The following is a 25,141-nucleotide window of genomic DNA, read 5'->3' on the forward strand; positions in this document are numbered from 1 at the left end:
TCTGCGGATGTGGCTACAAATGCCGAGCCTGAAATTTTGAGGGTGACATTATCCATAAAGCAAAGCTGTGAAAATAAACGGTAGAACAGACGAACGTGAACAGTTAATAAGCATAATATTAATTTAAAGGTGTACAAAAAATTATATTTATATACACTTGCTGAAAAATTGCTTAAATACAGTATCATTTTTTAGGATATACTTACATTTTTAGGTCTTGATTATAGAAAAGCTGTGCTGAAAATATTTCATATTGTTATCCTAAGAATAAAAAATCATATGAATAGAATGAATAAATCATACCAAAAAAATGTCAAGAAAGTTATTATCAGCATATTTTATATGGACATAACATGGTAAAGTTCCTAAATTGTACCTAACTGTTACATCATTACATGAATCATCCTTTAAAGTTTAAAATCAATGTGACAATTCTAACATGCCTAAATTCTCTGTAAAATATGTATATGTTAATCTTTATAGTGTATGCAAAAAGAAACAATTATCTTTTGTTTCAAATGATAAATGATTATTTGCTTGAATAAACTAGAATAGATTAGAAATTATATCAAATTTTATATCAAAAACTCTTTTCATTAAATGTTTTTGTTAAGTTTAAAAAGAAGCATTCATAAAAGATAAGAACGACAGTAACTTTTATTATCTTTTAAATTGTATAGTAAGAGATATAAGTTTTCCGGAATTTTAATGTAGGGAGTAGATTTGAAATCTTCATCAAATTTTAAGGATTTTTTATAAAATTCGTTTTTTGTAAAATTCTTTATCTAAAAGCGAAAATACATTTTAAGTTAATTAATTTTGACCAATAGGATAGGTGGATTTTAAACTACCTGCGCTCTAATTGGTTGAATGATGTACGACATCCAATCAGAGCGCAGATTTTTTAAATCCACCAATCACAGATGCCAAAATTAATTAACTTAATTTGTATTTCCGCTTTTAGATAAAGAATTATACAAAAAACGAATTTTATAAAAAAATCCTTAAAATTTGATGCAGATTTCAAATCTACTCCCTACATTACAATTCCGGGAAACTTATATCTCTTATTGTATAGCAACAAATAATATATTTTCTCGTATTCATTTGAATCCGGTGGATAAGTACCGGTTCTCATGAATACGAAAAAACTATGTCTAGCATCGTATTATATCCAGTTTTCTACGAATATAGAAATGTACAATCATAAGATTAAAACCAGTTTTAATCTTATGATTGTACATTCTATATCCGCGGAAAGCCGTTTATAATACGATACGAGAAATAACTATTCTCATGTATACAAAAAATTATGTCTACCATTCTTTTTTTTAACGCTTGCCTTCGGCATCTCGGGGCATAAAAACTTGTTTTAATCTTATGATGTACATTTATATCCGCTGAAAGCTGTTATAATACGATGCGAGAAATAACTGTTCATTAGTTATTTAAAAAAAATATATTTTCTACAATTAATGTTTGCATGTCGGTAAGTCAAAGATCTTTTGTATTTGGGATATAAAAGTATGGCACAGTTCCTTCGAAGGTGCTTTGACTTTAGTGTCAGAACCTAAATTGGGACATAAGGCATTTAATTACCCTAGGTTAGGTAACTTCATTTCACTTTTCAATAAAATATAAAATGCAGCGGTTTTTGAGAAAATTAGATTTAAAAATTTCAAGTTCAATTTTCACCCACTAGGAGTTACCGCATAATCATGACAAGAAAAACAAAGATTATTTTTTTTTAAATTTTGAACAACTTTGCTTTTATAAAGTCAGTCATAAAACCTCTCTATATATGATTTATTTAAGGCTGAATTTCCGTGACCTTAGCAAAGCAATTGATAAAAATGGCCATTAATTAACTCACTTCAGGAGTGGTTTTATGAAGAACTTTATAAAAGCAAAGTTGTTCAAAATTTCAAATAAATAATCTTTGCCTTTCTTGTCATTATTATGCGGTAACTTCTAGTGGGTGAAAATTGAACTTGAAATTTTCAAATTTAATTTTCTGAAAAACCGCTGCATTTTAGATATTATTGAAAAGTGAAATGAAGTTACCTAACCTAGGGTAATGAAATGCACTATGTTCCAATTTAGGTTCTGACACAAAAGTCAAAGCACCTTCATTTGCACTGTGATTGTCTGATTGATATTAAACTTGTTATTCCTGTTTTATTGCAATTGAACTAATAGTATAATAAAGCGCAAAATTTTTTTTTTTACTTTTGAGACAGGAGATATGATAGGGGGGGGGGGGGGGTATGTGAAAAATTACCCCTCCACCTTAAATGCTTTTGTTAAAAAGAAAAACCTATTTTCTTTAATTTTGTCATTAATAAAAACCTTCCTCAAAATTGAATCTAATGGTTTGATACTATCAAACTATTATTTAATTAAGGTGATTTATTGAACACAAGAGTGAGGACTGAAGACGTGTTTTTCCCACAAATTCCCCCACCACCTCCGAAGGTAATATTTTATTATTACGATGCTTAGCTTCACTTACTCTGTATAAATGTATGCATATCTTTTTCATGGAAATTTAGATTTTATTGTATTCGTGTAATCTTCTATCTTTCTTCTTTTTTATCTTTCTCTGTTTCAGTTACTAAAGTCATGGCTTAACCCTCAATGGTCCAAAGGGGGGTCGTTTTTCTTTTTTTTTATTTGTAAAAGAGGTAAAATATCTTTTTACTTAAACAAATAATTTTATAGGGCCAAAAACAGTTCTTCTTTATTAATCATCTTCAATTTCTCTCCTTCTCATAAAGTATGCCCTTATACATAGCCTGGCTTCGCTAATATAGGACATATTTTGTATGATCCCCGAATCTAAAAAAAATTAAGATTAAAAGTATATTGATTTTTATCAATAAAATTCTAGTGCTCAACTATTGCATTGTTTACAAGAAATATAATAATAGTTATTTCTTGCATCGTATTATAAACGGCTTTCCGCGGATATAGAATGTACAATTATAAGATTAAAACTAGTTTTTAAGTTCCGAGGTGCCGAAGGCACCGGCTAAAAAAACTGGTTTTAATCTTATGATTGTACATTTTTATATTCGTAGAAAGATGGATATAATTCGGTGCTAGACATAGTTTTTTCGTATGGATGAGAACCGGTTCCTATCCACCGGATTCGAATGAATACGAGAATATAATTTTATTTTGTTTTTCTCGACTGTGGATTGTTTTGTTGAAAACATTTGAACGTAACTTGAATAGATAATTTTGTTTTGGTGGTGGCTAAAAAGTTGTTTTTCAATCTTGTCAGGTTTTCAAGAGGACAAACGTAGATTTTATTTTTATTGGAAGGGTTTAATATTTGAGGCTAGGAGCACTTAAGTAAAGGGGGGGGGGGGGATTAAAAAAAATTGGAGTATTTGTTTTCAAGGGTGATTTATTTTGGAATTTCGGGGGTACCCTACCCAAAAATAGTTATCAACCTTTCCTGAGCTGGATCTTTAAATCAATTTCAATGGTGCGCCAAATCGGGGTGAGCCAACTTTCCACCAATGAGAGCACAGCATTTTACGAAATGCCGAGCTGTGATTGGCTGAAATTCGGCGCACCCCGATTTGGCGCACCATTGAAATGATCTAAAGATCCAGCTAAGGACACGAGAAGGATCAATATAAAATCGTAAAGAATAACCATATCGGTTCAACGGTTCACAAGGTTCTTCACTACGCAAACACAGAATATACACAAACATCCTGTTACTTTTATGTGAGAATAACTACTGTGCAACTTACTTTTTCATCCTGGTTTTATCTTTAGCATATAACTTTTTTAAAGAGTTTCCTTTTAATGTGAAAAATATTTTCATGGGTCTGTTTGAGATTAAAATACATATTTTGGTAAATTCACACTGAATATTAAAATTTTAAAGTGTAGACTGAACAAAAAAGTTTAAATTCATCAAAATGTGTTTTCATTTTTATTTTTATAATATAAAAAACTTGTGTAAAACAATGGATGTAGAATATATTGGATATTATGATAGGGGAAAAATTGTCGACAATTTATGTTGCTAATATGGTCATCATTATTTGGTCAGTTCACAAAAAAATATGTAGGACCTTTAACAAATCTAAACAATTCTTTTTATCATAATAAATTATTTTCAGTGTCTACCAGAAGATGCTATTATTCAAGCTGCTGTGAAAGAATTAAAATTAGCCAAGTCTCCCCTCATTATTATTGGTAGGAGTTTAACAGTTTACATGCCGATGCTAAGCCAGTAAGCCTTGATAAATTGCGCAATCTAGATTTATTGCATAGAATATACTTAACAAACCTTTATCCCTAAACATCTTATCTGATCGACAAGGGTTGAACTAAATTCATACGTACATCTTTAACAATGAAACGAAGAAATAATATAATTTTATTGAGATTGATTTGAAATTTATTTGCTCTAACTAACTAAATATTTCTGTCTTCACCTTTTTATTCTTCTGCATATTTCAATAATAATGTATGTCTAACCATTTATGAATGACGTATTCCTTGTTTTACAAATGCTCTTTCTACTACTTATTGCCTTAATAAGTTTTTACCTTTACCATTGTTTTTAAAAAGGAGGAAAAAAAGGGTTTTAATAGGGAGAAATAAGTATTATAAAGCAAGGCTCGGCAGTTGCCTGTAATCCTCTGGAAAACCAACATGACTCAAATATAGCTATTCCTCTTTTATAAAAATTTCCAAAGCAAACATTTGTTAAAATTTGTGGCTTAGTCGCGGCTGAAGAGCCCTGATAAAGGGTTCTTTTAAAGATCTTATCTTAGGAAAAGGAGCCGCTTACAGTAGAGCAGAGGTAGAACTAAATGAGCTTGCTGTCAAGATGAACATACCAGTCCTTCCTACACCAATGGGGAAGGGAGTTATTCCTGATGACAGTTCTTTGGTTGTTAGTGCTGCCAGATCTAAAGTTCTAGGTAAATATTATCAAATTATAATTGTTTGTCATGCAGTTTTTTGTAAAACTATAACTTTTGGCTAGCAAAATTAGTAAAACAGTAAGATGATAGTGCAGGTAGGTTAGCTATAAAATTAACAAGGATGACAACATCCATAAGTAGCAAAGCTCAAAAACTAATGATGGATATTGATATGAAAGAAATAATTAACTATAGAGCAATATCATTAAGATAAACATTAAATTTGATAAATAAATCACGAAACCTTTAAAATCATAAAAACTTTAAATCTAGGAATTAATCTATCACCGCAATTAATAGACAAATCTTAATGAAACTATGTGAAAATCTGAACATAATCATTCCCTGAATATTTAAGCCGTCAATCCTGTTAATACTTGTCCTTGTTTTCAGAGGAGGCAGATGTTGTGCTTCTAGTGGGTGCTAGAGTCAACTGGATGCTCCATTTTGGAACACAACCCAGGTGGAACCAGAATGTCAAATTGATCCAGGTATTAATAAAATTTATTATACAGGCTGTTGTCCATTCCATAAGTCCCAGCTGCCCTGAGAATCCTAAAAGGTATACCTCCAACAAACAAACAACTTTTAAATTACAATACTTTTGTGTTTGTTAAACTGGATCAAGTTTACCACTATAATGTTACTGTATAAAATTTCCTGCAAAATTAAATAAAAGACACATTTTCATTTGAAAAAATAATCATAAAACTGTTTTTGTTTTTAAATGTATCCTCATATTAAATAAATATGTAAGGTTTTTTTTACTTTAGCTTAAGTTATAGATAATTACTGAACTGATTGACTTCTCCTGTTTTAAGGATGCTTCACATAGGTCCTGGGGGTAGTTATGGGCTATTTTTCTGCCCATCTCTTCCTCTTCAAATGCGGATTCCCTAGATACTTTGGGCGTAGCCAATAGTATCTAAAATTGTATAATTTGCAAATACCTTCGAATACAGCTGAAACCTCACAAAGATCAATACAAAGCTTCTCTAAAAATTGTAAACCATTCGTTTAAGTGGTTTTAAAGATCGTTCTGATCGCAGAGACACACATACAATAGCTACTTTGGTATATTATACATATATATGTATATATATCTAGAATGATATTTTACATAACAAAATTGTATAATGTATAAATATGAAATAAATATACCAAAATACTAGAAAACACATGAAAGAAAAGTAAAGAAAGTTGTCTCATTTTTCCAAGTGGGACATAATCTTTTTGTGCCCAGACTGGCAAAGTAATTCCTGTCATATTAATATTAATATGTTTTTACAATTTAACCAAATAACCATGCAGATAGAATATTGCATGTAAAATAAAGTATTGCCCCCTTATTTTAAGACTTATTTTAAGTCTAATTTAAATTTGATTGATTTTTTTAAAAATTAAGTCTTATTTATGAACAATGTAAACGTAAAAAATAAAAAACTTTGTTTGTTTAAAGGATACCCTGCTATTTATATAAAATTATGACATTAATGTATCATTCTAAAGCAAATTAGAAGGCAAAAAGAGATTCATAAACATAATTACCAAGATTAACTCATAAATCAAAGAAAGAAAGTAGAATTTGTTTTTGAATAGAATATGTACACCTATCAACTATCCTTGTAGTAACAGGATCTCTGTCTGTCTGTCTGTACCAAAGGATCTTACTAACCGCTGAACCAACATGGTTTTTCAATACAGTGTAGCATTTAATAGGTCCTGGGAAGGTTTATAACTATTATGTTAAGACTCTAGGGTGCTTGGTGTCGCTTCGGGTACTAGGTAACTAGACCTCTCTCGACGCACCTTGAAACATACTCCGCTTATGAATGCGGTGTAAATCGTCCAATCGCCCATCAGATAACCAACTCTCTGAGATGCACGACATTTGTCTGAGAAGTCTCCACTGTGCATGGTAACGAGTTGCGCCTGTTTTGGGCCAAGGCATTTCCCCCACTCTAACTATTTACGTCGCGCATCTGACATAGTAGCAGTGGGAACCATTTTTAACGTCTTTAGTTATGACGCGGTGTCGGACCGAGATTCTAACCTATCACCTTCCCGACGACGAGCGGATGCGCTACGTATTGAGCCACGGTCGCGGGTTAGCTATTATAGGCAACCACCCTCCCAAGAGAAATAGCCCATAGAAAAAAATCAAACCCCAACTTTTTTATTATTTATTTTAAATCTAAAATATGATAAAATGAATATTTTTTACTTAAACAAAGCCCCGCTATGGGTTTGGAAGGGATGAAAACAAAATTTAATCTGTATCAATAGCTATAGACATGAATATTTGCAATAGCTAAATATTATTTTATCCAAGAATACTGAGGCAAAATGTAATTAATATTTTGTTGTTTTTGTGTCATTTTCAATATTTTTATAAGATTAAATCCTCCAACTTATTATAAAACTATGTAGTTCTGGTTAGGCCAATGAAACACAATTTTATCTCATTGTAAATTTTAACTTGGGTTTAACTTGTAGCTTCAATAGATACCTAGTAATATAAAAGTAACAGGATGTCTTTCTGTCCATTTGTTTGTGTATCTAAGAATCGCACTTAACACTGGACCTATATGGTTCACATTTACAGCTTCCAGGTCCAGAGAAGGTTTATAACTAATTTTTGGGGAGGATACCCCCATCCTCCCTAGAGAAATCGCTCATAAAAAAACGACCTTCCTATCCCTCCCCCTCATTATTTTTCTTCTTTTTAAATAAATCTAAATTGGTCGACGTACTCCCTGCCCTTTTTAAAAATTTAAATAATCCTTTTTTTTATCATCTCTCAAAGAACAAAAGAAAAAAAGCTTTACTGAAAGAATAGAATATTGAAAAAAGTTTAAAGTGTAAAAAACTTTTTCTTATCTGTTGCAATGCTCTTTAATCTATTGCACCCTAAAGATACCAGGAAATAAATTATTCTTTTCTTTCACACAAATAAAACATTCGAGTTTTGAGAAAAGAACCTTACTGCAATTTGTAATGGAGATAAATAATTAGATGGAGGGGGTTATTTTTCTTGGGCTAATCTATTGGGAGGTTTGTGGTACTCGCCCACAAAATAAAACTTCCCTGACCTATCAGAAGCTACATTATAAAGGAGAAGCATATCGGTTCATCAGTTAGCGAGATTCTTTGGTACAGAGATTATTTTATTTTTATATGAGGATACATCTTATATAAATTCAAGAAGGTTGTTTATTTAAATATTTTTATTTAAGGCCAGTGTTGATTCTCTAAATATTCTTTAACTTTATACTGCATTACAAATACAAATATAACAAACTAAAGAAAGTTTAACTTATGAATTAAACTTTGCATTTACTGTTTTAGGGTAAAAAATGTTTATGTATTTTTTGAATATATCTAATTTACTTAATCCCCAAGGATTCCATAATACCAAAGATGCCAGGGATCTTACATTTAATCGTTGAAGGTATGCATAATATTTTGCCAAAAGAGTGCAAGAAGACAACCAAAATTTTTACAATACTAAATGATTATACAATTGCCCTAAGATATACATTAAAACCCGAGACTGTGTTTCAACACGTAACACATCCGCTCGTTGTCGGGTCGGGGAGATGATAGGTTATAATCTTGCCATAAAACTGCGTCATAACCAAACACGTTAAAATGGTTTCTACTGCTGCTTTGTCAGATGTTCGACATTAATAGTTAGAGCTGGGGATTGTCTTTGTTCCAAACAGGTTCAACTCATTGCCATGCACAGTTAGGACTTCAAGATAAAAGTCATTCAAGCCAAGAATTGGTTGCCTGTTTGGTGTTACTTCACCTAATATACCGGGTGTTCAGCTTAATTATCCTTTGTTATTTGATCTGATGTTAGAGTTTTATAGAAAATTTTACTCTGAGGTCTGAATTTGACTTGAACAGCTTTCTGGCAACCTGCACAAAAAGACCTTCAATACCTCAATACCATGTTTTTTGTTTAAAAAACAAATGAGATGTTACTTATTTTCTAACTTGTATCTTTCCCAGATTATCCCTGCAAGTAAAGACCATAATACTTGAACCACTGAATTTAAATGTTTATAACACACTCAACCTTCACCTCTACACACACACACACACACACACCACACATAAACACACACACACACACTTATATCCATAACAATTTGTATTCATGGAAATACTGTTTAGTGGAAAAAGTAAGTTGGATCAGGCCCATGAGATAAATAATAGATATCAAGTTTAATATATTTATTCTTTATGTAAAGAATTTATGGCTTTTAATTTGTCAATTTTTGATAGAACACTCTAGTTAGATAAAACATGCCTTTCTGTTGAGATAGATGAATGTCTATTTTGAATTGTCTCGTACAAAATTTTGTATTTTTTGCTCGATGATGCACTTTTTGTAATCATATTTTTACTGTGATAATTGTCCTAGAATGTAGAAAAAATTTTTGTCTATCAAAATTATAGCTTTAGCACTTTCATGGATTGCAGAACTAAATATTGCCTATAGTCTTTCAGCCAGCAAAAAATCAATCATATTTAATTATTGATTAGAATATTTGTATGATAAAACAAGAAACCATTCTCCTTACTTGAATAAACTTGAATATTTAATTATATTTAGATGGATCTGTATGGTGAAGAATTCCATAATTCTGTGAGAAGTGAACATGTACTTTTAGGAGATATCCAGGTATAATTAAAATGTCAGTTCTGTTCTAGTCTATAATTTTATCCTATTGTATAAAGTATTCAGTATTGTTTCGCCGTGAGACAAGGCTTGAGATTTTAAACGAGAGTCAAACCACGGACATGAAATTTTAACCGCTACTTGCTATTCGATAGATAAAAACAACCAGACTGATTTCGAATCTCTTTATTCCAAATGGATGAAAACCAAGGAACTAAAACAAAATAAAACACATTAAATCAATATATACGTACAAGAAATAGATAAAACAAAAAAACCATATCATAATAACTCGACCGAACATAATACATCAATAATAATAAATGCGTTCAAGTGTACTTTCCAAGGCACAACACATCCATTACGAGCATTCTCCGTTAGAAACAAAAGAATAGGCGCGTCGGAGGCAAAACAATGCGCATCATGCACGACAGAAAACTTAGGGGAAGCCTTCACAGCAATACAAGTATTGTATTGTTTGTTCGTTTATAGATTAAACTGCATCAGTCCCAGTATTAGTTTTTAGTAGCAAAGCTACTCTATTATTCCCTTTGTCTGCCTGTTCATACGTACGTCAGTCAGTCTGTAAAGCTATGGGGGAAATGTGATTTTTCATCTGGTATTCAATATAGACTAATTATTTTTTTGTGTGAAGATTTCCTATGCCAATTAGCATCCAGTATGGTATTTATAAAATATAAATCTTAAAAGATATAAGAGATAGGTTTCTTGATTCTTGATTTTATCAAATGCTTTTTAAATCTCCTTATCTGTATTCCTCCATTCATGATTTTTTTGTGATTTGCTACTTATGGATGTTATGATCCTTGTTAGATTCAACTATTTGGATAGCTAAAGTTCTTTTTTACTTTACCTACACTTAGAATTTTAGATGCTATGGGCGAAGCCGTCAGTAATATACAAAGAAAAGATATATACATTAATGAAAATTAATTTGTTTTTGGTAATGTTTGTGCATGTGCAAAATTAAATTTCACTACATGGAGTATTCTTTCCAAAAATATATTAGAGAAATGATTTTCTTTTTTAAGAAATTTTAATTATCGTTACATAAAAAAGTAATTGAAATCACTAAAAAGGCACATACATTCTAAATGAGAATTTTATTTTGTTTAATTTTTTATTTAGGCTACAACCCGAAGAATGCTACAATTGTGGGGTAAGTTAGCGAAAATATTTTTTACAATTAAAATAAAATAAAATAAAACAAGCTATAAAGGTTTATAAACATATGTTACAGTTTTTCTATGTAAAAAATATTTCACAAAAACTGATTGCTGATTTCAGTTTTAGAAAGCATTTCTTCGAAAAATATCTTTAATTAGACTATAATCACTTATTGGATTAAAAGCATGAAAGAAGATTCAGCCTAATTAAATCAATTTCTTATGTGATCTTTTTTAAAAACGGAATCCTTTTGATAGTAGTGATTATCAATAATTCAGGGGAAAATATAGACCCTTGCCCAATTTCAAAACATCACATAATTACTTTTTAAAAATGAAGGAGGGACAAGAATAGTTCAGCTTCATTGATATATTTCTTTGATATTCAAGATAACATCAATTTTAATTTTCCTTATTTTTTTAGATGGTTACAGATACCCTGACAATTCTGAATGGTGGAAATCTATCAAAGAGTAGGATCTATTTATTGTAACAAATCAAAAACAAAAAAAAGGATATAACGACCATAAATAGCTTTGTTTTAAAAATAAGGGGGTGGGGGTTATCATGGCTAAACAGTTACTTTGTGCCAAAGCACAAGTTTTATAAAACAAATTTGACAATTTTAATTTTCATTTGAAAGCAAAAATGTAGGTTATTCTAATTCTTACTTTTTGAAATTGTGTAAGTATATAAAATATATGTTAAAGACAAGACTTTTTAAATTAGGATAGATTACATTATTTCTAGTGTTGACCTATCCCTTCTCACATCCTCACAATTTTTTTATCAAGGAAATGCAAATCCAACGAGCTGTCAACCAAATCATTGTGCGAAGATTTAACTACTCCACTGAACTATTATGCAGCATTCAGCCAGTTTGTGCATTCTATTCCTAATAATACTATTATAGTCAGGTAAACTAATACAAGGATGACAACATCCATTACAGCGAAGCTGGATAAATCCTCGGTGATAAATAATTGATTAAAGTTAATTGATTGCAAAAGAAAGAGAGATAGAAAAAGAAGAAAATGAGATCACAAGATAGAAAATTACAAATCTTTCATAAAAAATGTTTGAATTTTGCATGATAGTCAGACTAACAAACAAAGGAAGTTGTAATATGAAAAAATCTGTAACCTATCTTATATAGCAGCTTAGAAAAATACTTTCCCCCAGAGCATTACGGACTGACAAACTGACGGACGGACAAACAAAGTGAATTATAAGGTAGCTACTTAAATGAATAATTGGCAGCTCCTCGAAAACTAGGGTATATACGACAGTCTGTTCTTTTCTTACAGACCCAAAAATTTGTTTGAAGGGAGTGGCAGCAATTCTAAGCAATTTTCCTGTATAAAAGTTGTCTGTCTGCTCTTTTAGATATCCATAACAGTTGAAATAATAAATTATTACTGTAGTATTAGTTCTCTGGTTTTTGCATATTTTTTATGAATGAGAATATTCTACATATGTTTATAATATTAACTATGTACATTGTACATTATCTTTTTCTAAAACTTTACATTTTTAAAGATAATCTGGTTTTGTTTTAAAATCTTCTTCGAAGAGAAAAAAATGTTTTCCATTTATTCATTCAAATGCTTTTAGAAACAAGGACAAAGCGTCCACAGATAAAAATTTTTTTTGGACATTTAATTACAGATTTGCTATACATGTACAATCTTTTTTTATCTAGTGTAGTTCACGGTGAAATGTTCCTGGTAACGATTAACAAAACAAAATCAATAACTTTTAAAGGCTGATTATGGCCCAACGCTGGAACGGTTAGATTATGGACGCACAAAATGTTAACAACAAATAAAGAAGGCCTACAAATAATCTGGAATAGTATAGTCATTACTCAATAATGCACAGTTATCTTTCAGTGCAAATAAATACTCGAAAAATACTTATTTTAAGTTTTTTTCTTCAGTGAAGCTTTTCCTATGCATCATTTAATCTTGGCTATTCCAGATTATTTATGGGCCTTCTTATGCAGCCTAAAACGGTGCGCGGGCGTGAAATGTACGATCAGCCGTTTGGCAGAGCCAACAGCCTTTAAACTTCATAGATTTTTGGATATAATCTTCACAAGGAACATTTTAGCGAAAACTGCATTAGGTCCATCATTTATTTCAAACTAAACTAAGGGATGTTGGCTCGGATAGATGGATGGATGGACAGACAGATGGACATAATTATATTTACTTTGTGTTATAAAATTATCCAAAGTTTATTTTATTTTCATTGTTGCATATTTATTTATATTTGTCTACAAGTAACTGTTTTAGATATATTTAAAAAGTTTCAAACTTTTCTTTAAAAATCTAAATTTTGTTCAATTAAAACTTTTTAACTCTGTGCTTATTCTAGCATTAAAGTATATGTACATTCTAAAAAAATGTGTAGGTAACACGCCCCCCCCCCCCTTTCAAGAAAAATTTACCTAAAAAAGTAGGGGAGGATAATTTACCCTCATCTAAGTCCATATAAATATCTTTTTAAATCATCTAAATCATTTTGGCACTTCGCTCCATTTTTCAAAGCCCATGGTTGGTGTTTTTCCCACCAATATTTATGTAACTCACAAAAAGAGTCATTAGCCACAATTAAATCTGGATGACAATATACATAAAAGCGAAGCTCTGGATATCTGGTAGGACAAACAAACATTAACAAAGAGTGATATAACTGAATTATCAGAATATAAAAGTATAAAGTCGTACTTAAATTTTAAGAAAATTTGTTGAAAAACTGCGAAAATATAAGATAATTTTTAAGGACATACTTAAATTTTTATATTTTTAATTTAAATAGATGCTTCGCTTATATCGTTGTACTTTGTTGTCCTAGGAATCAGTATGCCAAAAATCAGATCAATCGAATAATTTCATTAAATAAAAAATTTGTTAAAAATCAACATGTTTACTCACGGACATTCTAGTAACGATTATAGAGTTGCTACGCTTTCTAAACCCTACCAAACTTCTACAGGAATCACCATGCAAAGTTTAAATTCGATAGGACAATTCTAATATGCCCAAATTATTTAAAAGAGCTAACCTTTACGGACTGACGGAATGATGGACGGACGGACCGATCCTAATTATAAGAAAGCTTCGCTTTTTAAAGAGATATTGTGTTTCCCTAAATATATACAATGTAAGTCTAAGATTTTTTTAAAAAGTTGTTTAAAAGTTAGTTTAAATGAAGATAATTGTTTCACTTCTTTAACTTTTTCACTAATAAAAGACTTTTTTAAACACATTGTAATTTTTTCAAGGAACTTTATTTTAACACCAAAGTTTATATCGCGTGTACAAAAATTATATATAGACTACTGATTTCAGTTTTAGACATTTTAGATTTTTAAAAGCGAAGTTTTATTAAGGTTAAGTCGGCCTGTCCGACCTGATGTCTGTTACGAATACACTATGTTCCACGAGTGACAAAAAATCGTTTTTTACATTTTGGAAAATACAATTTTAAACAATTGATTAGTAATATACACAAGTTTTTGGAAATATAGCCGAAAGGATTAGCTTTTACTATAAAAAATATGAACTTTATGTGCAATTATACCAGAGGTATGGAATTAAGTTCCTTTTTATCATTGTAAACAACTATTTTTAAGGTCAACTAAACTACATTTCAAATCATCGTGGACCCTTTATTTTTAAAGCTATTTTTAAGTATTATATATTTTTGGAATCAGTATGTAATAATTTAAACGTTTAGCCTTTAAAAGAAGTCAAATCTCCATTTTTTGTTGTAATTGTAGATGGTTTTCTTAGCATACCCGATTTCTGTAAAATAGACAATTTTCTTCTAATGAAAATTTTACGTTTGGTTCCAGATCTTTTAAGACCAAAAAAGTCCAAGCAAATCCTCTTACATGGTGATATTAGATGTATGTGTAATATCAGAAAACCTTACCCTGTGTATGCGAAGGTATGCGAAGTTTGTTTTTTAAGCCCTAAAGATACTAGGGTCTATCAAAAAAATAACAATTTTTAAAGATATAAAAGTAATTTATTTTTCTACTTATTTCCAACACATATTCAATTAAACTAAAAGTAGAGAAAAGTTTTAAATAAAGATAATCCCTAAATGTCTAGGCTCTTCTCTGAACCATTTTACCTTTTTATTGGGGGGGGGGGGAGAGGGGGGGGGAATGCCCGACTTATATCCACATCTGAACCCATTAAAGCTAGAAGTATAAAAAATTGTATGTGGTTTTTAGTTCAAATATATATTCTTATTTAATTCGTTAGCATTATTTACTCCCTTCACCCTTTTATTAAGCAACCTTTTTCCAAAGGTGCTTTCATACTTATTAAAAAAGACAAATAGAATTTGTATTGTTTAAGATAGAAAATGCTTCCTTTCAAGAAAATTGAAAATAAAATGAAAGTCTTTCATATCAGAGATTTATAGGGATTAGACAATGGCCGAGAAATTAATGTACATTCCCAATGCTAATACACAAAATTGCCCCTTCTATAAATTATAATTAGTGATTGAAACGTTTGGACACTCAACTAATAAACCAACCAATCAAAATTCAATAAAAGTCCCACAAATTGTTATGCCAACAAATAAGAAAACGCTATTTTGTGAATTTGGTGACTATTATAATTAACAGCCCATTGTCCACTCCCTCCCTACATATACACACAGAAAATGAATAAGAAATAGGCTCATCTGTATGTAAACTTTAGATTAGAAATCTCAAAATACATATATCGGCGGCGGCGATCGGCGGGAAAACGGCGGCAAATTTTCATATAATTTCAGTAGGTCATACATGCTTGTTAGAAAAGCTTATGTTTAAAATTTGAAGTCTATAGGTCAAAAATTGCGTTCTCATGAGCTGTTTAAAGATTTCAGAGGGATCAGGACCTGCAGGATCATACCTGGACCCTGAAATTGACTTAAACACTTAAATTTCATATTGGTATGTACTAGAATAGGATATTTTAGTATTTGGTAACTTAAAATGCTTAGTTTAAGGCAAACAAAATATTTTTACTCTTTACCTGTATGACCCTGCCAGGTTTGCTGGCATCCTGTGCCAGCCAGGATGGAGATATTTAAAATTTCGCCATTATATTGAAAGATATATGGATACTTATTGCTATTTAAATAAAATTTCATCAAAATTTTAAAATATACACTCTCTATGATTTTTTGTCATTTTTTGGCTTTTCTGGAACACGGTGGAATAGTTATCATAGTATAGTTATGTATGTTATAACGGTCCTATGAACTTTAATCTTTGTATGATGTTTCCTGTAATAGGAAGGTATGATCTTTAGAAAATGTGACAACAAGAACGTTTGTTTGTTCTTTTTAAAAAAAATTTCTTTGGAATAATAATTCCTAGAGTGATTAGAAGTATTAACGAAGAATTGCTATCTATCAATTTTAAAATGAAATTTTTATGTTCTTGCATTAAGCATCTAATTTTAAATTATTTTAGGATAGATTTAAACAGATTTTTTGTAATTGACTAGATATTTTTGATTATTGAATGCTTTATATATTGTAAAGCTCGTTTGTATGTCTGATTTAATAAGCTTAGCCTTTAGTTTTGTTGTCATCATTATTATATTTTTAATTTTAGTGAGGGAGCTAACACAATGGATATTGGAAGAGCTTTTCTAAAGAATTCCTATCCACGTCACAGGTATTATAATTAAATAAAGCTACTCTTTGATTCCCTCATGTTCATGAGTCTTGAGGGATAAGACAATGAACGATAGATTAATGTACTACCCCAATGATGATGGAAGATTAAAAATTATGTTTGATAGACTAGACACTGCTAGCTTGAACCAACCAATCAAGCTTTTTAAGCCAGCGAACATGAGAGCAGGATTTAAAAACTTTTGGTACCAAGAAATTTTATAGTTCAATGTATCCTACTCTCTCCTTTCTTGAAGTTCTCTATTTCTAAAGGTTAAGTTGATTCAGCAATTGAATTGTTTTGTACAATTTCGTAAATATATCTTATACTAGTAAAAATCAAGAAATAACCTGTTCAATACTGTATACAAATAATAGCCTTTAGTTCAGTGGTATATTGATCTTGGCTTTGTAATCGTTTATGTTCTTTTTTATGTTTTTCTGTGTCGTATTTAGGCTAGATGCGGGTAGTTTCGGGACAATGGGGGTTGGTCTTGGCTTTGCCATAGCTGCAGCTTTATATGCTAAGGACTATCAACCTGATTCAAGGGTGCTATGTGTACAAGGTAAGAACTTACTCATGGATGATTTAATTCAAAAGTATTTTTTTATTGTTAAAACAGAACCTGTATGAACGTAATGTTTAATTATTTTCTATCAAAGTCAAATTGGTGAGAGAAAAAAACTGATAACATAACTTAAATGCTTAAATTCGAAATTTTCAACAAAAAATAACACGCAACCTTTTATGTGCAGCCCCTCTAGGTTGTAAGGAGGGAGGTTTGTGTAAGGTTATGACCCTACAAATAAAGGAATCTCAACCAGTCTTTACTAATCCATACTTCTTATTCCTTTTGGGTGTCATTCTTGACTTAAATTGACCACCTGCCCTTCTAAAAACCAGGAATTTTAGTTATTGGCCAAATCATCTTCACAACCAATATCGGTGTGCATCTGAACGTTAACTTCAGAGAATCAGAGCTTTACAACAATAACAACAGCTGTTTAAATTTCAGGTGATTCTGCTTTTGGTTTCTCTGGGATGGAAATTGAGACAATTGTCAGGTAAAACCAGGGCTGTACGGACATTAGAATAAAAATTATACTGGTACCCAAAGTTTTAACCAACTTTGGGTACTTAAACATTAATTAGTTTGTATAAACTAGCAGTATCTAAAAATTTTCACCAATAATTCTTATATAGAGAAAGGATAACTTTGTTTGGATGGGTTTGGATATACAATACATCAATTTATATCTCATTATCTAATCCATTAAGATCCCTTAAATGATTTAATTGGATTTGGAAATATCTAAAACTAAAAAATAAAGTATTTAATTATTTTTCAGATATAAGTTGCCTGTAATAGTTGTGATTATCAACAACAGTGGTATCTACTCGGGTTTAGATCAAACTGTTTACAGGTAAAAAGTAATGAAACACCAGGTTCTGGAGATACATGTTTTTTCCCTCTGACAATATAGACAGACTGACTGACCAAATATTTTTAGAGTAGATGCAAATGGTCAGCAAATCATCTCAAAAACACCCAAGTAAATGGATTTGTCCTGTAAAATTAAAATAACTCAAAAAAACATAGAAGCCATATTAGTTCAATGTTTTCTCCTTTGAATATAATTTATTAATATAAAAAGTTGTTTTGTAAATGACTCAATTATTTGTATACTAATGAATATATTTGTTTCTGATAAAAAATTATGAATAAAAATGACCCATAAGTATGAAGATAAATTAGGTCTTCTTAGGAGATAGAAAATTGAACATTAACTTAATGTAGCCCTTAATCATCTGAACATCTTTTATGGTAAAAACATTCCTAGGAAAGGTTTTATTTAGTATACCCAATTAACAAGAGTACAACCTATACTTTTAAAGCTTTCAAATGACGGAAAAAGTTTATAAAAGTATACTTTACAATACATAAGGAGGATTTGATTAATTCAACCCCCCCAAAATAGCCTACAATTTTCATTGCTTCTTAATAGTTATTTATCGCATCATATTGTATTTGACAGCTTTGCGCGGTTAATAGATTAAAAATTGTAAAATTATAACCAGTTTTGTAAGCACCGAGGGGCCGAAGCCATTCTGTAAAAAGGACTATTCAAATACACTGATAAATTTGAATTTTTCTTTCTTATGGTAGTTTATAAAACTTAATCAATTTGTTAATTAATTAATTTCTTATAAATTGTTTTACAATATTTTTTTCCGTGCAATAAATCAAAATAAGAAAACTATAAACATAAATATAAATTTTATTCAAGTATGAAATAGTTCTATACAGTTTTGAAGGTTCTCAATATCCTTTTATTGTATAATCTTGTAATTTTAAGAATGAAAATTATCTTTTTTTAAATTTAACCGTAGTAATAAAAAAAACAAAAGTTCTTAAGACAAATAAATCCCTAAACTCAAAAAATCGCTTAAAACTTGTCTGAACCAATTAAAACCCTTTTCTAAAAACCACAATTTATTTGGCCCAGTTTTTTAAGAGATCTATATGAATAAACGAACAAACAAATGCTTATTAAAAGTATATTCTATATAATTCTTATCAATTGACTTACCCAACCTATCATAATCCAAATAACACAACCCAAAGAAAAAAAAACATTATCAGTAAATTTTCCGGCGAAAAAAAGTAAAATGGCAATTGATAATTATCCATTTAACCTTTTTTGTCCCTAGCCAAATCACTTAAACCCGATTGAAGAAAAATACATTAACAGTAAATTTTGGGGGCGTAATGGTCCAAATCAATGTAAAAGAAAATTTTTAGGAAGATTTATGGTTGAAATAAACAAATGTAGGATTTATAGAGATCTTTTTACATTATTACATAAATACTCTTTCTAGTTTCTCTTACACTTGCAGGATTAAATAACTTTTCTAGTTTTTATTTCTGTTTTTTACAAATATAAAAAACAGATTAATGTATGTATTATTTAAAAAATTCAGAATTAAAGAGATATTGTTTAAGTCAAATCATAATAATAAATTAAATAAAGATGATATACTATTTTTAACTTAAGTTTGAGTTTGATATCCGAATAAAAAATTAATACTTTGTGTAACATTGTCTGTAGCTTAAAATCTCGCAACACGTAATATGGTTCTCCTTTACAATGAACCTTCATATAGGTCCTGGGAAGGTTTGCAACTTTGTGGTATGAGTACTAACACCACCCCCCCCCCCCCATCACCCCTGTCAAAAGTCACTCCCCAAGTTTTTTCCTCACTTCTTCTATATAAAACTTAAATTGAAAGCGGAGGGTCGAATTATCTTTCCCTACCCTTAGAGGCCTGCAAATGCGCAGCCGCTAGCATTGAATAACATACCTCGCTGAGACCATAAGTTATAATAACATTAAATTTTATAATGCATATTTTTAAAACTGTTATCGTCATTTTTGTTTTAGTGATATAATCAGTGATGATGACCCAGGGGTAGCTTCTCCACCAACCTGTCTTCTACCTGGAATTCAATATCAGAGGTAAGAGAATGCCATTAAAATATAATGCCTTTTTTGTAATTAAAATAAAATATTTTTTTATGCGTTCTTCTTTTTTGTATTTATATGGGATGATAACTACCTTATCATATTACTATGAATATTTTTTACCCGACTTTAGAAGGGAGATAGACAAGACTTATTTTTATCTATCCTTAAAATAGTTTTAAACTAAGAAAATCGCACATACCTTGCCATTGGATTTTTTGGATCATGGAAAGAAAACAAAGTCATTCCTAATTAGGACAGAAGTCACTGGAAATTGATCTAAGGAAGGCTACTTATGTCCTTCATCTAACAAAATCTAACTTAAGGGAGGTGACTTATGTCCTTTGTCTGACAAATTCTTACATTAGGAAGGCTGCTTATGTCCTTCATCTTGCAAAACATAGCAAATTCTTGCAAAACATAGCAAATTCTTAGAAAACTTAGCTTTTCTGTCCTTCACATAGCTAATTCTTGCAAAACATAGCAAATTCTTACAAAACATAGCAAATTCTTGCAAAACATTGCAAATTCTTACAAAACATAGCAAATTCTTGCAAAACATAGCAAATTCTTACAAAACATAGCAAATTCTTGCAAAACATAGCAAATTCTTACAAAACATAGCAAATTCTTGCAAAACATAGCAAATTCTTACAAAACATAGCAAATTCTTGCAAAACTTAGCTTTTTTGTCCTTCACATAGCTAATTCTTGCATAACATAGCAAATTCTTACAAAACATAGCAAATTCTTGCAAAACATAGCAAATTCTTACAAAACATAGCAAATTTTTGCAAAACATAGCAAATTCTTACAAAACATAGCAAATTCTTGCAAAACATAGCAAATTCTTGCAAAACATAGCAAATTCTTGCAAAACATAGCAAATTCTTGGAAAACTTAGCTTTTCTGTCCTTCACATAGCAAATTCTTGCAAAACATAGCAAATTCTTACAAAACATAGCAAATTCTTACAAAACATAGCAAATTCTTGCAAAACATTGCAAATTCTTACAAAACATAGCAAATTCTTTCAAAACATAGCAAATTCTTACAAAACATAGCAAATTCTTACAAAACATAGCAAATTCTTGCAAAACATAGCAAATTCTTGCAAAACATAGCAAATTCTTGCAAAACATAGCAAATTCTTGCAAAACATAGCAAATTCTTGCAAAACATAGCAAATTCTTACAAAACATAGCAAATTCTTGCAAAACATAGCAAATTCTTGCAAAACATAGCAAATTCTTGGAAAACTTAGCTTTTCTGTCCTCCACATAGCTAATTCTTGCAAAACGTAGCAAATTCTTGCAAAACATAGCAAATTCTTGCAAAACATAGCAAATTCTTGCAAAACATAGCAAATTCTTGCAAAACATAGCAAATTCTTGCAAAACATAGCAAATTCTTGCAAAACATAGCAAATTCTTGCAAAACATAGCAAATTCTTGCAAAACATAGCAAATTCTGTCCTTCACATAGCAAATTCTTGCAAAACATAGCAAATTCTTGGAAAACTTAGCTTTTCTGTCCTTCACATAGCTAATTCTTGCAAAACATAGCAAATTCTTGGAAAACTTAGCTTTTCTGTCCTTCACATATCTAATTCTTTCAAAACATAGCAAATTCTTGCAAAACATAGCAAATTCTTACAAAATATAGCAAATTCTTGCAAAACATAGCAAATTCTTACAAAACATAGCAAATTCTTGCAAAACATAGCAAATTCTTGCAAAACATAGCAAATTCTTGGAAAACTTAGCTTTTCTGTCCTTCACATAGCAAATTCTTGCAAAACATAGCAAATTCTTGCAAAACATAGCAAATTCTTACAAAACATAGCAAATTCTTAGAAAACTTAGCTTATCTGTTCTTAACATAGCAAATTCTTGCAAAACATAGCAAATTCTTGCAAAACATAGCAAATTCTTGCAAAACATAGCAAATTCTTGCAAAACATAGCAAATTCTTGCAAAACATAGCAAATTCTTGCAAAACATAGCAAATTCTTGCAAAACATAGCAAATTCTTGCAAAACATAGCAAATTCTTGCAAAACATAGCAAATTCTTGCAAAACATAGCAAATTCTTGCAAAACATAGCAAATTCTTGGAAAACTTAGCTTTTCTGTCCTTCACATAGCTAATTCTTGCAAAACATAGCAAATTCTTGCAAAACATAGCAAATTCTTACAAAACATAGCAAATTCTTGCAAAACATAGCAAATTCTTACAAAACATAGCAAATTCTTAGAAAACTTAGCTTATCTGCAAAACATAGCAAATTCTTGCAAAACATTGCAAATTCTTACAAAACATAGCAAATTCTTGCAAAACATAGCAAATTCTTACAAAACATAGCAAATTCTAGCAAAACATAGCAAATTCTTGCAAAACATAGCAAATTCTTGCAAAAAATAGCAAATTCTTACAAAACATAGCAAATTCTTAGAAAACTTAGCTTATCTGTCCTTCACATAGCAAATTCTTGCTAAACATAGCAAATTCTTGCAAAACATAGCAAATTCTTGCAAAACATAGCAAATTCTTGGAAAACTTAGCTTTTCTGTCCTTCACATAGCTAATTCTTGCAAAACATAGCTAATTCTTGCAAAACATAGCAAATTCTTACAAAACATAGCAAATTCTTACAAAACATAGCAAATTCTTGCAAAACATAGCAAATTCTTGCAAAACATAGCAAATTCTTGCAAAACATAGCAAATTCTTGCAAAACTTAGCTTTTCTGTCCTTCACATAGCTAATTCTTGCAAAACATAGCTAATTCTTGCAAAACATAGCAAATTCTTACAAAACATAGCAAATTCTTACAAAACATAGCAAATTCTTGCAAAACATAGCAAATTCTTACAAAACATAGCAAATTCTTACAAAACATAGCAAATTCTTGCAAAACATAGCAAATTCTTGCAAAATATGGCAAATTCTTAGAAAACTTAGCTTTTCTGTCCTTCACATAGCTAATTCTTACAAAACATAGCAAATTCTTACAAAACATAGCAAATTCTTGCAAAACATAGCAAATTCTTGCAAAACATTGCAAATTCTTACAAAACATAGCTAATTCTTGCAAAACATAGCAAATTCTTACAAAACATAGCAAATTCTTGCAAAACATAGCAAATTCTTACAAAACATAGCAAATTCTTGCAAAACATAGCAAATTCATACAATGAGGGTCCCAAACTCAAAAACAAATTTTCAGCACGATCCGACCACCGGTTCATAAGATATGGTGAACTGGTGTCCTTGGTACTGACGGTAAGATTTGGGAAATAGTTCGAATCCTTAGTAAATTTGGCTAAGTCCAAAAATTTTTTTACACTTTATTTTTTGTATTTTCGACCTGGTGTCCTCTTAGTAGGAACGCTTGGTGTCACCTGGGTTTTTTTTCTTCAAAAATTTGACTAAGTGTCAAAATATTTTTGGACTTAGCCAAATTTACTAAGGATTCGAACCATTTCCCAAATCTTACAGTCGATACTAAGGACACCAGGTCACCGTATCTCAAGAACCGGTGGTCGGATCGCGCTGAAAATTTGTTTTTGAGTTTGGGACCCTTATTGAAAGAATTTGCTATGTTTTGCAAGAATTTGCTACATTTTGTAAGAATTTGCTATGTTTTGTAAGAATTTGCTATGTTTTGCAAGAATTTGCTATGTTTTGTAAGAATTTGCTATGTTTTGCTAGAATTTGCTATGTTTTGTAAGAATTTGCTATGTTTTGCAAGAATTTGCTATGTTTTGTAAGAATTTGCAATGTTTTGCAAGAATTTGCTATGTTTTGTAAGAATTTGCTATGTTTTGCAAGAATTAGCTATGTGAAGGACAGAAAAGCTAAGTTTTCCAAGAATTTGCTATGTTTTGCAAGAATTTGCTATGTTTTGCAAGAATTTGCTATGTTTTGCAAGAATTTGCTATGTTTTGCAAGAATTTGCTATGTTTTGCAAGAATTTGCTATGTTTTGCAAGAATTTGCTATGTTTTGCAAGAATTTGCTATGTTTTGCAAGAATTTGCTATGTTTTGCAAGAATTTGCTATGTTTTGCAAGAATTTGCCACGTTTTTGCAAGAATTAGCTATGTGAAGGACAGAAAAGCTAAGTTTTCCAAGAATTTGCTATGTTTTGCAAGAATTTGCTATGTTTTGCAAGAATTTGCTATGTTTTGTAAGAATTTGCTATGTTTTGCAAGAATTTGCTATGTTTTGCAAGAATTTGCTATGTTTTGCAAGAATTTGCTATGTTTTGCAAGAATTTGCTATGTTTTGCAAGAATTTGCCATGTTTTGCAAGAATTTGCTATGTTTTGTAAGAATTTGCTATGTTTTGAAAGAATTTGCTATGTTTTGTAAGAATTTGCTATGTTTTGCAAGAATTAGCTATGTGAAGGACAGAAAAGCTAAGTTTTCCAAGAATTTGCTATGTTTTGCAAGAATTTGCTATGTTTTGCAAGAATTTGCTATGTTTTGTAAGAATTTGCTATGTTTTTCAAGAATTTGCTATGTTTTGTAAGAATTTGCTATGTGAAGGACAGAAAAGCTAAGTTTTGCAAGAATTTGCTATGTTTTGCAAGAATTTGCTATGTTTTGCAAGAATTTGCTATGTTTTTCAAGAATTTGCTATGTTTTGTAAGAATTTGCTATGTTTTGCAAGAATTAGCTATGTGAAGGACAGAAAAGCTAAGATTTCCAAGAATTTGCTATGTTTTGCAAGAATTTGCTATGTTTTGCAAGAATTTGCTATGTTTTGCAAGAATTTGCTATGTTTTGCAAGAATTTGCTATGTTTTGTAAGAATTTGCTATGTTTTGCAAGAATTTGCTATGTTTTGTAAGAATTTGCTATGTTTTGCAAGAATTTGCTATGTTTTGCAAGAATTAGCTATGTCAAGGGCAGAAAAGCTAAGTTTTCTAATATTTTGCTATGTGATGGACCAAAAACCAATTTTATGCAAGATTTTGCTATGTGAAGGATCAAAAAGCTAGGTTTTGTGAGGTGAAGAGAGGCTACTTATGTCCTCAATCTTGCAAAATCTTTGTTAAGGGAGGCATGTTATACCCTTCAACTAACA

General features: G+C 30.4%; 1 protein-coding gene across 2 annotated transcripts in view; it reads left to right on the forward strand.

Moving 5' to 3' along the window:
- Positions 1-25,141, forward strand: part of Hacl (2-hydroxyacyl-CoA lyase) — a 127,614-nt gene that overhangs the window by 97,604 nt on the left and 4,869 nt on the right. For both annotated transcript variants that reach the window (XM_080173850.1, XM_080173851.1), the window contains exons 7-19: positions 2,405-2,475; positions 4,143-4,218; positions 4,803-4,952; positions 5,349-5,446; positions 9,580-9,648; positions 10,795-10,825; positions 11,257-11,305; positions 11,627-11,749; positions 16,465-16,527; positions 16,983-17,092; positions 17,543-17,591; positions 17,877-17,951; positions 19,971-20,045. In XM_080173850.1, the coding sequence (XP_080029976.1) occupies positions 2,405-2,475; positions 4,143-4,218; positions 4,803-4,952; positions 5,349-5,446; positions 9,580-9,648; positions 10,795-10,825; positions 11,257-11,305; positions 11,627-11,749; positions 16,465-16,527; positions 16,983-17,092; positions 17,543-17,591; positions 17,877-17,951; positions 19,971-20,045 (1,039 nt within the window). The remainder of the gene's footprint in view (positions 1-2,404; positions 2,476-4,142; positions 4,219-4,802; positions 4,953-5,348; positions 5,447-9,579; positions 9,649-10,794; positions 10,826-11,256; positions 11,306-11,626; positions 11,750-16,464; positions 16,528-16,982; positions 17,093-17,542; positions 17,592-17,876; positions 17,952-19,970; positions 20,046-25,141) is intronic.

This window comes from Acartia tonsa, chromosome 10, assembly GCF_053477335.1.
Source record: "Acartia tonsa isolate MP-2025a chromosome 10, ASM5347733v1, whole genome shotgun sequence".
NCBI classification, from domain to species: domain Eukaryota; kingdom Metazoa; phylum Arthropoda; class Copepoda; order Calanoida; family Acartiidae; genus Acartia; species Acartia tonsa.